The 12697-nt window shown below is 35.4% G+C and overlaps 1 protein-coding gene across 7 annotated transcripts in view; it reads left to right on the top strand.

Moving 5' to 3' along the window:
- The window catches only part of LOC122056711, a 28069-nt gene that overhangs the window by 11392 nt on the left and 3980 nt on the right, over positions 1 to 12697 (top strand). For all 7 annotated transcript variants that reach the window (XM_042618790.1, XM_042618789.1, XM_042618792.1 and 4 more), the window contains 10 exons: positions 587 to 682; positions 778 to 1001; positions 1105 to 4580; positions 4789 to 4865; positions 5013 to 5096; positions 8631 to 8702; positions 8779 to 8878; positions 8956 to 9007; positions 9805 to 9933; positions 10001 to 10118. In XM_042618790.1, coding sequence (XP_042474724.1) covers positions 587 to 682; positions 778 to 1001; positions 1105 to 4580; positions 4789 to 4865; positions 5013 to 5096; positions 8631 to 8702; positions 8779 to 8878; positions 8956 to 9007; positions 9805 to 9933; positions 10001 to 10118 — 4428 coding nt within the window. The remainder of the gene's footprint in view (positions 1 to 586; positions 683 to 777; positions 1002 to 1104; positions 4581 to 4788; positions 4866 to 5012; positions 5097 to 8630; positions 8703 to 8778; positions 8879 to 8955; positions 9008 to 9804; positions 9934 to 10000; positions 10119 to 12697) is intronic.

Here is a 12697-nt window from a genome sequence, read left to right as displayed (position 1 = left end):
TATGATGTCTTATGTTACATTTTCACAAAATTAATTCCTGGACTATAGAGGAAGGTTTTTAGCACTTGAACTTTTGAGGCATAAATAATATTTCTTCGTTGAATGCCATCCAGGGGACCTAATTAGCACTTCTTGGTTCAATTATTATTGAAGGAAGCTGTCAATACTGTTTGGCAATTGTGTACGGTTCTTCTTTTTGGAAAGATTAGATTTTTACTTTGTTTATAGGTGTGTTACATATAAACTACTTTTCTGATTAATTTATAGGAATCTTGTGCATGCAAGTGGATTTGTCCTGCACCCAACTGCCATTTTTTGTGGTTGCTCTCTACCTTCTTTATAAAATTTAATTTGTTTTTTCATCTGTGTTGTTTAAACTCTGCCTTTATCTTATCACTTTGACACTTCTCAGCTTTTCCCCCAAATCATCTACCATCTGCTGAATTTTTGAAACAAATAATATTCTATTCTTCCTTCATGCACATGAAAGATTTGTAATCCTGTTTGTTTTAGCTTATTTCCATTAGACTAGTTTATTGCCATGCTTCATAGTTAGTCTGACTCTATCCTCAAATCTCCCTATCAGAATGCTCCCCAATCTATTGCTCGTGCTCGCTCTGCACTGAAGTATATCTTGTTGGCCATCTCTGGACATGTGGATGATGTGCTAGCAAAATATAAGGTTTGACTTTCTGATAAAGGGTTGATTCACAGATCAATCACAGCTTTTTAGTAGTTTCCAGTTATATTAATGATTCTTCTGGCATCTGTGTTTAGGAACATAAACATAGGCTGCTGTTTCTTTTTGAGATGCTAGAGCCTTTCCTCTATCCTTTGATTGCTGGAAAAAGGAATACAATTTCTTTGTTAGATGCTTCTTCACATTTGGCAAAACAGGAGAACTGTTTCATTGCACTCAATATTATACGCACAGCTTTGCAAAGGCCTGCTATTCTCCCTTCAGTCGAATCTGAGTGGAGACGTGGATCGGTTGGACCAAGGTGTGTTACTTTTGTTGGTATAAACTAACTAAATCAGCTTGTCAATTACAGTTTTCTGTTTTCTTGAAGTTCATTACAACATTCTTTGTCCTTTCTATTGCAGTGTGCTTCTTTCTGTTCTGGTTCCACAGTTTCCATTACCATTAGACATTGACATTTGCAAATTTTCAAATCCCAAAGTTGCTAGTCAAGATTCTTTCTCTGTTTCTTCTCCTAGCATTTCCTGTAGTCCTGATGAGGCTAATGGAAAGAATGATGTAAATGAAGCCGCGGCAAAAAAGAATGCGTTTGAAGATGCTGACCTATTGTTTGTCCCTATTGAATTGACACAAGCTGTGTTGACAAGTACTTCCAACTATCTTGCCGAGGACAATGTGAATTTGAATTCTGATTGCAGCAATAATGAGGCAAAAAAGATATCAAAGAACAATTTTCAGTTGAATACTGGTTTCTTTGCTGATTACTTCTATTCACAGGCAGATTATCTGCAACTTGTGAATCATCAAGATTCAGTATTTCGGGCTTCAGAATTTGAACGGTTGGCATCCGACTTCTGTTCAGAGGTCAACAGAACACCAGAAAGCCATGAAGCTATAATAGATGCATTGCTCTTAGCTGCAGAGTGTCATGTCAATCCATTTTTTATGATGTCTTATGGATGTAACTCGAAACTTGTCAATGAGTTGAAAACGGTTGAATCTAGTTTAAAGGAAAACAGTGGAGTAATTGAGTTAAATAAGGGCCTGAAAAATAATGTAGATCTGGAGACCATAGCTCATCTTGAAAGGAAAAGGGACTTAACTGTTCTACAAATTTTACTCCGTGCTGCTAAACTTAATATTGAATTTTTGAATAATTTGTCACTTTCTCAACCTCAGTTAGATGATCCTCAAGATAATGAACAGGTTGTGCAAATATCAACATTGGACACTGAATCAGTTGATGCAGTAACATTTGTTAGACAGAATCAGACAATACTATGTTGTTTTATAGTTGGACAATTGAGAAGGGAGCAACAATCATCACATGAAACCCTTCTACATAGTCTCCTCTTTCTACTTCATTCTGCAACTGAGTTATCTTGTCCTCCTGAGGTTGTAATTGACATCATACTGCACTCAGCTGAAAAACTTAATCTAGAAGTTACATCTTTGTACATGCAAGTGAACACCGGAAATAGAGTGACCGAAACAGAAAAGTTGCACAGATTGCAAAGGCGTTGGACCCTTCTTCAAAAATTGGTGATAGCATCTTCTGGCAATGGGGAGATGGATCACATTTGTGGAGTCCATAGTGGTTTTATGTACAGAAATTTAGTCCCACCTTTCTCGTGGACTCAGAAAATATCTAGATTTGCAAGTTCTACATTACCCCTTGCAAGATTTCTAGGATGGCTTGCGGTTTCTCGAAATGCCAAGCAATGCTTGAAGGAACACCTGTCTCTTGTCTCTGATCTTTCTGAAATTTCATCGATATTGTCAATTTTTGCCGATGAGTTGGCACTTACTGAAAATTTACAGAACAGGAAAGCTGATACAGCACTATTACATCCATTGGACACCAAAAAACACTTGCAACTTGATAAAGATTTTGAATCCTCTAATCAGTTAGACGCTCAACTATCCTTCCAAGTACTTTTTCCTCACCTGCATATGTTCTTTCCGAACATGAGAAGCCAGTTTGGTGAGTTTGGAGAGATTATTTTGCAAGCTGTTGGGTGGCAACTCAAATGTCTTCCTTCCAGTGTCGTGCCTGATTTACTCTGCTGGTTTGCTGATTTGTGTTTGTGGCCATATCTCAAAACATTAAAAGGCCATCTTTGTGTTGCAAAAGATGCTAACTCTTTGAAAGGTTATGCTGCTAGAAATGCTAAAGCAGTTCTCCTTTATGTGCTTGAATCAATTATTGTTGAACACATGGAGGCATTAACACATGAAATGCCCAGGGTAGCTCATATATTGATGTCATTTTGTAGAGCCCCATATTGTGATGTTGCTTTTCTTGACTCTGTTCTCTCTCTATTGGGGCCACTAATTTCCTACTTTCTGCGGATAATTTGCATCAATGAGAAGCACTTGTCTGAAGCATCACTTGAAGAGGACTTTGAGTTGTCAAACTTTGAAGAACTGTTTAGCAATATTAAGTGTAGAAAGGGATCTAATGGGCTTACTGAAGAGAAGAACATTCATGGACCTTTGATGATTGTCATTTTAGGTCATCTGTTCCCTGATCTGTCCTTCAGGAGGAAAAAAGAAGTAATAGAGTCTTTGTTATTGTGGGTTGATTTTACTACTTCAGAGCCCATACCTTTTATCTATGATTATATCTGTGCTTTTCAGAAATTCATTAATAGTTGTCTAATTTTAGTAACGTTAGTTCTGAAGTCATTTGGTTTCCATCACCGAGCCAATAGTAAACAGTCAACTGAAGGGGGTCAAAAAATCAGAACTGATAATGCCTTAAATTATGAGACCGATTCACTAGAACTTCCTGATTATGATATAAACAGGTCGTCTGAAACATATGACAGTGTTGGCATTGATGCTGGTGTTGAAGTGGTCCATAGTCTCTCTGCTGATGAAGTTGAGGAATTCACGAACTTACTAGAGAAGTTCATTTCTGGGCTTTTTCCAGCTGTTGAAGCTAGTTGGAAAGTGCATCATAAGTTGGCAACAAGGCTAACATTTACATCAGCCAAATGCTTATTATTGTCAAAATTCTTGTATTACTTCATTCATGACAAAAGTAGGGAAGGGGATGATGGCGGCATACATCAAACCAGTTTAAATGACCATTCATCTAAATACTGGGTGAAAGCTCTTGAAGGACTTATAGAAACTGTCTCATCAAGTCAAGCTAATCATTGTTGGCAAGTAGCACTGGTCATGCTTGATTTCCTATTCAAGTTACCTAAGAACATTAGCTTTTTCACTGTTGTCTCTCCTGTATGCGTTTTGATCAAGAAGTTCTGTTGTCATGCACCAAAAATTTCATGGCGTTTGCAGAGTGATAAATGGATTTCATATTTATTTGAAAGGGGAATTGATAATCTTAGTGGAAATGAGGCTACATTAGTGGACTTATTCTGCACATTGCTGGGTCATTCAGAACCAGAACAACGAGCTGTTGCATTGCAGCATCTTGGAAGAATTATTGGCCTGAACAACTTTAATAGTTTGATTGAACTTCCTTATTCAGTTAAACAAAGTCTGATTCAATCTCAATCGCTAGGGACTATTCCTGATTCTGTAATTTCCATTTTGGTTACACAGACATGGGATAGAGTGACTGTGGTAGCACTGTCAGACCCTTCAATGTTGTTGAGGACACATGCAATGGTTCTGTTACTAGCCTTCCTTCCTTTTGCTGAGAGAAAGCAAGTGCAATCCATTCTTGTAGCCACTGATTCCATTCTTAGAGGTGTAGGCAAAATAAACAATTCAGTGGAAACGGGTGAGTTGACAAGGCTTTCATTGCATATTCTAGCAAGTGCATGTCTTTATTCTCCTGCGGAGGACATTACTTTAGTACCTGAAACTGTTTGGAGAAACCTGGAGAAAATGGGAACGTCAAAAACAGGTTCTTAAACATTTCTTGCCTTCTGTTTGTCAACAAATGGTAAAAAGTAATAGAGAAATTAATAGTGTACACACACATGCATGTAAACATATGAATTTTAATAATCACTTAAACATGTTAGTTTCTAGGGAAAAACTAGATGAAAAACTTCAAAATTTTGGGTATCTTAGATTTTTTTTTTTAAATTTTATTATTTTTTATTTTGCAGGAATGCTTAATGACTTGGAAAAAAGTTTGTGCTCAGCTTTGTGTAAGCTTAGATGTGAATCTGACGATGCGAAACTGGTAAGCTTTTTTCCTGAATCTCTTTCTTGTTTAAGTGTGATAATATATATCATATTTCAATGCTTGACTTGCTTCTTATCTTTTATATATATATATATATATATATATATATATATATATATATATTTTTTTTTTTTCTTTCCCAAGGCTTTACAAGAGCTACTGTCATCTGGCTCCGCTTGGAAACAAACTGATCCTAAATTCACAACCATTCGGGAGTCTATTCTTCAGGTTTTTTTTTTGTATATGATATTAATCTCATTTACTTGTGATTGTTATAGCATAAGAATATTCTTCAAGTTTAATCTCATCTAAAGTTTGCTGCATTTAGTACCTAAAATATTTGGTGTCATTACTTCACCTAGAAGATTTTAACTTTTACAATATTCAATATTCTGGAGATAAGACTTTCTGGTTTTCTTAATTTTTATTTTGTCTATATTATTATTGAAATTGTGGTACTAGATTCCATGCTACCTAGTCTAAGGAACTATGGATTGATCATGTGTTCTAAATTGTGTTTAGCAATTTGAATTAAAAATCAGGTTGTTAGCTGTGAATTTAAAGTGCTAATTGGTGATTGATGCACGTGATCCTTTACAAATATTTTCTATTTACGTTACCATAACTTCATTATATTTAGCATTACATTTTGAGTGATGATTTTAAATTGCCATGGTGGTTGAATCAAAATTAAAGGGGGGTAATCCACAATAACTGAAAAGGCTTGTGATTAGAAGTTAGGGTGTATGTGTCTAATATTTTTTGACAAGTGTATGATTTCTCAAAGACAATCTGCTACTAAATAGTTACTGGTATACCAAATAAGGTGATGTTGAATTATTGGTGAATCCAGCATCCTTGATCATGGTGATGCCATCACCTATATACAACACAACACTGATGGGGCCTAGCATGAGACCATGAACAGGTTTATTTTATTAGATCAGTCTATTTTTAAAAAGTTAAATGATTTTTTATTTTATAACGTTTAAGTCTTTTAAGAAACCAAAGTTGGGTCATGGAATGATCCTTTAAACTTGACTTCTACTACAATGCCACAATGCTAAAATCATGAGCATCAGTGGATCAAAAAATAGGATTCCCCATTCTACTTGAGCTGGTACTAGGTGCCCATGCAGCAAAGAATATGCACTCAATACAGGCATGATTTCATAACAATTTTCTAGTGTTGTGTCCTAACAGTATGTATAGATCAAATGCCGGGTCCGGAAAATATGGACTGAAGTTTTAGATCATGTGATACCACTACATGTATGTATGTCAGTATAAATGCATGAAACAGCTATTAATCAACTGATAAACAAACATCATAAATCAGATGTATAAGAAGATTAATCTGTCATTCACGTATACCAATTATAATATTCAATTCATAATGTTGTCAGATGATTAATGTAAAACTTATATCTAAAATGTATCAGATTCCAACATAATGAACAATAATTCTAATCAAGATATGTGCCACGCCTTCACATGACTGCAAAGTACGAATATTCAATACAACATGGTAAGTCAAATAGAGGAATGAAAATAGGAATTAGAACAAACCAACAAAAGAGGCAATAGGATAAATAGAGGTTCTTTGCCAGGTTTGATATTATAACAATCAATTTAAGTTGAACATATGGACTTACCATGATTTGATCATTTGGACATGGTTAAGTCTAACATAGCTCAACCACTAAATCTTAGACCAGGTTTACATGTTCATAATCTGCCCCGTAGACAAAACTTGAATTGCCCCTCTATAGTTTCTTTTTTCTTTAGCTTATTTGCATTTCATCAACATCCTTATCAACCAACATTTTACATGCAACACCACTTGTGCACTGCATGTGCTTAATAACATCATATCATTTCTACATAGAACATTTGATTTTGACACTATTAACAACTACAATGTAACCATACTAAGTGTACAACAGAGGAACTAGACATGAATTTTAGACAAATTTGCTTGCTTTTGAACCTGTAAGATCAGATCAAATCAACAATCGAACACAAATATCAAATTTAACTCCAAATCTAATCATCTTAGTGAAATCATGAAACTGTGACCACAAGTTTATCCAAGCTACAAATTTATCCAAGAATTCTGTATTAATTTCGACCTCATTGTTCATTCAACAATCTAGAATGTTCCACCAAAAGTTGACAAATAATTCTAGTTGTCTATTTGTTCCACCAAAAGGAGTAAGGACACTGGACTGGAAATCACCATTCATCAATTGATGATACAAGGATTAAGAAATCGATAATCAAATCCGCAAAAATACATCATCACGTATTTTAAATTCATTGATTTATAAGGCAAACGAGATTCAGAAATAGGAGCACTAATAATAATGAATCCATGATTGAAGAAGAGGATAAATATATCCTACAAATTGGATACATTCCACCAAATCAAATATCAGTCAATACCAAACTTAAAACTAATGTAAAATATGGACAAATCACTTGACTCTGCAACTTAACTCATAACCCAAGCAATTCCAATACATTTGCCTTAGGTTAATATCTAGAAAATCAGCTCCCATTCATTTTATCTCCTAAAAAATCATTGGTGCGCCCTCCCTTGATTTCACTTCAATACATACAATATAGCCATTCTCCTTCACTATGAACATGTATTTTTCAGTTTTCACACATGTACGATGATAATGTCATAGCTCAAAAATGTAAATTAAAAACTTCTGCAGTCAACAGATGACTCTAATCGAAATCAAATGGCAATCTCAATTTCTAGAAGAGGTAGTCATAGATTCTAAATTAGATGTAATATTTCCAGCTTTCCAATTTACAATTTAATCTCCTCAAATCAGCTTTGTGCTGTCGCTAGAAAAAATGTGTCACCATTCGCACCTCTGAATTACACTCCATGGCAAAAACCTATTTAACGGCAATTCAAACATCAACATAATATTTGAATCATGATTAATCATTTGGAAAAGGAAAATTAAATGTGTTTCTTGCTTCCAAGGATTTCCATAAGTGGTGATCATTCTGAACTTAATCAATCTATAGGACAACTTGAAACTTTGATACCACACAGTAGCACGTGATTCTTCCAAATTAAATTACATGCATTACAGTTTCTATGGATAAAGTTTATTGAAACCCTTCAAGAGATCCCATCCGCTGCTCATGCCTCCCCGTGCATCCTTGACATTGCTGAACGTTCCTTAAGTTTAATGATTAATAAATATCTACATATGTATTAAAAGTTATCTAGTTCATAATTTGATGTTGACAATTATATTTTTATAGGTGCATATAATTTAATATCTACTAGATAATGGGAATATGAGAGTGCTGGATGGTATTTTGATCCATTTAATCCAGATGTCTACCTGACCAACAATAAACATTTAATTATTATTTTGTCTTTCAGATATGGTCCATATGGGACATTTTTATCCTTTGTAAACATTTAATATGAGGATCCCTGTCCAGAAAGAATTAATATATTTAATTGTCTAGGCGATTCTGTCATTTATTTAACTCTGTTTTGAATCTGAAATAACTATTAATTGTTTGCTTCAACTGTTGCTCCTAGCCAATATACATAGATTTACAATGGCATCTGTTTCCTGTTAAAACTGTCTGCTCTCATTGGTTAGTAACATCATTCTTTTACTTGGTCTTGTTCTCTGACATTATGTTGGATCAATGATAAGGTTTATGTACTGTTAAATGTTTACTTAGGAATTTTCTAACGTAGGAATATTCTTTTAATAGGTGCTGTCATCTCTGACTTCCATCCAATCCTACTTTGACTTTTTCTCGGAGAGAGTTGTTCTGCAGGCTCAGGTAAAACGTGATTTAGCATTACTGTTTTTCTTTTTTGATGCATATAAGGTTAATTTAGTTTTGAGAAAATCTTCAGGAACTTGAAGAAGCTGAAATTGAAGTAGAGCTTCTTAAAAAAGAAGTAGCATCTGAGGATGCATCTGCCTCTCAGCTAGAAGTTGACACATCACAAACTAGTAAATTTTTATATTTTATTGAGCCTTATCAATTAGTTTTCTTTGTGAATGTCTATGAATTTCTTCTTTTTTGACAGCTGAGAAGGAGAATAATCGTCTTCAACAAATTAAGGATGAAGTTAGATCATTGTAAGTTGAAATATGCAATGAAGAATTATTGCTTTTTGACTGAAACTTAAAGATGGCTCTATGCATCAGTTGATTCACCTTTCCTCTTTCTGTTATGTTTTGTAGATACATGCCTAGATTCGTGTCATTATTTTAATGAAGTAGTGAGCATTTGGATTCCACATTAAAGAACATATTTTTATGTAAAAATAACATAAAAATGATCTAAGCAAGTCTGTCCATCATGCCTTGTCTTTCTAAGAATTTTGACAATGGTTACCCAGCGTAAGCAAACGCCTCTTCAACATTAGGACAGCACATGCCTTACATGGTTTGTGCACAAGGTGTCCTCGCTCATACTTCACACTTCTGATTGCTTATTCCTGTAGAGGCTGCGCTCCCACTTCTCATTGCTCATACATGTTTGATTGCTTGTGAATTTTCTAATTTCTAACTATTTTATTGATTAGGAATTACAGATTTTGCCACAAGATTCATATTACAATAAGCAATAAACATGGAAATATTTCTTTTTACTTGTCCTCTTTTCTTTACATCTTGTTAGGCATATTTTACTAGTTCATAGTATCAAAATCCATTTAAATTCTGGCCTTTTCTCTTTCTTTTCTTGCAATGCCCCATCCCTTGAATTCATAATGATTTTGGCATTGAAAATTTGACAAAGAAGGTACTTTGTGAGATGATAAATTTTCTTTCGACATTTGTTGTATACTACTTAATTTCATGATTAAATCATTTTATTATGTTTGTTAAATTATCCTGGTTCAATCTTTGATTAACTTTTCCTGTTTTGTAAGAGAGAGGGCTAAAATTAGAGAAGAAGTGGTAGCCCGCAGACAAAAAAAGCTTCTAATGAGACATACTCGCCAAAAACGCTTAGAAGAGGCAGCTTTGAGGGAAATGGAACTTCTTCAAGAACTTGACAGGTGCAATTTTTCGATTTTTTCCCCATGAGGTTTGATATGGTGCTCAGTGTTTTTTTGTGTAACTCAGAGAGAGGAACAGCAAAGTGGAGCGGGATGTTGAGAGACAGCGGGAGTTGGAGCTTGAACGTGCAAGAACTAGGGAATTACAATACAATCTTGATATGGAAAAGGAAAGGCAGATACAGGTATTTAAAGGACTTTTTCTATTTGTAAAATTCATTTAGTAAGCACTTTGCCCACCCAATAATCAAAAAGCTGTAATTGTATTAAACATTTAAATTAAATAAATTAAATATATTTAGTTTTAGGATTGGGAATGATTAATTAATTATTAATTTAGCTTTTGCTCATAGTGGCTTAATCAATTAATTTACCTTTGCCTCACAGACAACTTTTCTTCTAAATGCCATAGTGCATTTGCAATGTAACAATGACAAAGATGCTGTGAACATCTTGCTCGGCTTTCACCTTGAGAGCCACTAATGAAGATGAAGAGAACACCTTCAACTTCCTTCTCGAGAATGCCCCAAAACACACATCGACACTGTCCTATTTGTTTCCTATCTCTCTGTCTATGCAATAGACACAAAACCAAATCGCCTCTTCCTCTCAAAATCTCAAAATCAAGGGTAAAACTCCATCTACTCCTTTTCTGTCACCACCACAATGCCACAATGACACCACATGTTTTGTTCGAGTGTTACTGGCTGGTCAGAAAAGATTCCTGAGTGGGAATCAGAGGTCTGTTCAATTTTTCAGATGGAATCAGATCAACATTGACTGATCCTCCATCTCGATCTATTCTTCCAACCATAATTCAAACTAAGGAATGCATTTACGGAAAACATTAAACACAGAAATTGTGCTTTATCGCATAACTTTTGTATCAGTACTGTAGGTCAGGGTTGTTAGTTTGAAAGATACATGACCATGGGTGGAATTAGGGTAGAGCATGCGTCCTACCCGAATTTTTAGAACCTGAAGGAATAAATAAAACAAAGGGGGTTCCATTTTGAAATTTCAAAATTTAGAGAGTTTTCTACAAAATAAGAATAAAGGATTGAACTCCTCTTTGCCACCCATGATGTTCCAGTCTTCTCCAATTTCCATGCTGGCCTCTCCTCTACCTGGTTTCACCTCCTCTCAAGCAACCTTCCGTCTCTAGTCATCACTGTGAATCCTACTTGACTTTTTTGTTTTTGGTGATCAACATCACCAGCCTTCATCAGTGCATCAATAGCTTTCTGGTATTGCTCCCTCTTCAGCACTAGCATTCACTACTGCCCATTGTCAGCATGCAATAACCACCTCTGGTTCCACCTGTACATCAGCTACATCACCTTCGATTGCCCATTGATCAAACTCTGACCTCTCCATTCCAAGTTTGTCACCAAAGATATTGTATTGGGTCGAGTTATTAGTGTTAGTTGATATGCTTTCTTGTCTAGGCTTATGTTGTTTAAATCTTTTACTATCCTGAGTTAAATGCAACCACCATATATTTTTTAGATTTATTTGCAATTATTGATGAATCACAAAAATATAATTGCTAATCGGTGGCATGACCTGCACCTTAGATATTTGTAATTGCAATAACCAACTGTTTTGGCACTTCTATAATTTTTTTTAATCTGTTAGAAATTAATTTTTAAATTGCCTAAAGAAGTCTAATATGAGTTCATATATGACATGAACATATAGGATTGTGTCATGTCCATGGATCAAAATTTCGTTCCGTGCTGCCTGGCACAGACGAAATTTATCGTTCCGCTCGACGCACGAAACCGGCACCGTGAGCCACTTTGTTTCGTGCATCGCTGCATTCGTCACAACGGCGACAGTGAGGACGCGGGTGTCGTCTGCCGGCCAAGCGAAACCGGCAAATCACGGGGGCGCGTCTCGAGCAGCAGGGAGACCTTGTCGGACGCTTCCGATGCCGAAGGAGGCGTCGCCGGACGCCTCCGGTGCCGTCGCCGGACGGCTCCGGTGCCGTCGCCGGACGGCTCCGGTGCCGTCACCGGACGCCTCTGGTGCCGTCGGAGGCGTCCGCGGTGCTTTCAACGTCGCGGGCGATGGCGTCCGTGGGGCATCGCGATGCGATGGCGGAGCCGAAAGCATCGCGGGACGCTTTCGGCGCCGCTGGAAGCATCGCCGGGCACTTTTGGCGTCGCTGGAGGCGTCGTCGAATGCCTACGGCGTCGTCTAATGCCTACAGCGCCGTCGGGGGCGTGCAGGGGCACACGGGCGTCGCGGGCAAGGGGAGCGGGGTTACTGCACAAAACTAATATTACATTTTAATAAATTAAACAATTCTCATTCCAAGTATGATGTTTTAAAGAGATTTTTATAAACCTTAATTAAATTATCCTAGTAAAATATAAAAAATATATTTAAAATTTTTAAATTTTATTAAATAATATTTTGAAATTGTTTTTTATGTTTTAAATTTTATTTAAAAAATTTAAAAAAATTCTAAAAATTCTAAAAATTATAATAAATCAAATTTATATTCTGATTAAATATATATTATTTAAATTATTAATTAATTAAATAAATAGTTAATTTATATAATTATTATATATAAAATAGTATTTTATATTAATTTATATAATTATGATTATTTAATCTAGACATTAGAGAATTATAAAGGTTATGTATCAATTTTAATTCGAGTCATTGATAGATTAATTTTCTTTAAAGAAAGTTATATTTAATTATTTTTTTTAACAATATTAAGTTGTTTAATAATGAGGAATTTATATAA

This window comes from Zingiber officinale, chromosome 3B, assembly GCF_018446385.1.
Source record: "Zingiber officinale cultivar Zhangliang chromosome 3B, Zo_v1.1, whole genome shotgun sequence".
Lineage (NCBI taxonomy): Eukaryota > Viridiplantae > Streptophyta > Magnoliopsida > Zingiberales > Zingiberaceae > Zingiber > Zingiber officinale.
Note: the sequence above shows the minus strand (reverse complement) of the source record. Positions and strands in the feature narration are given on the sequence as shown.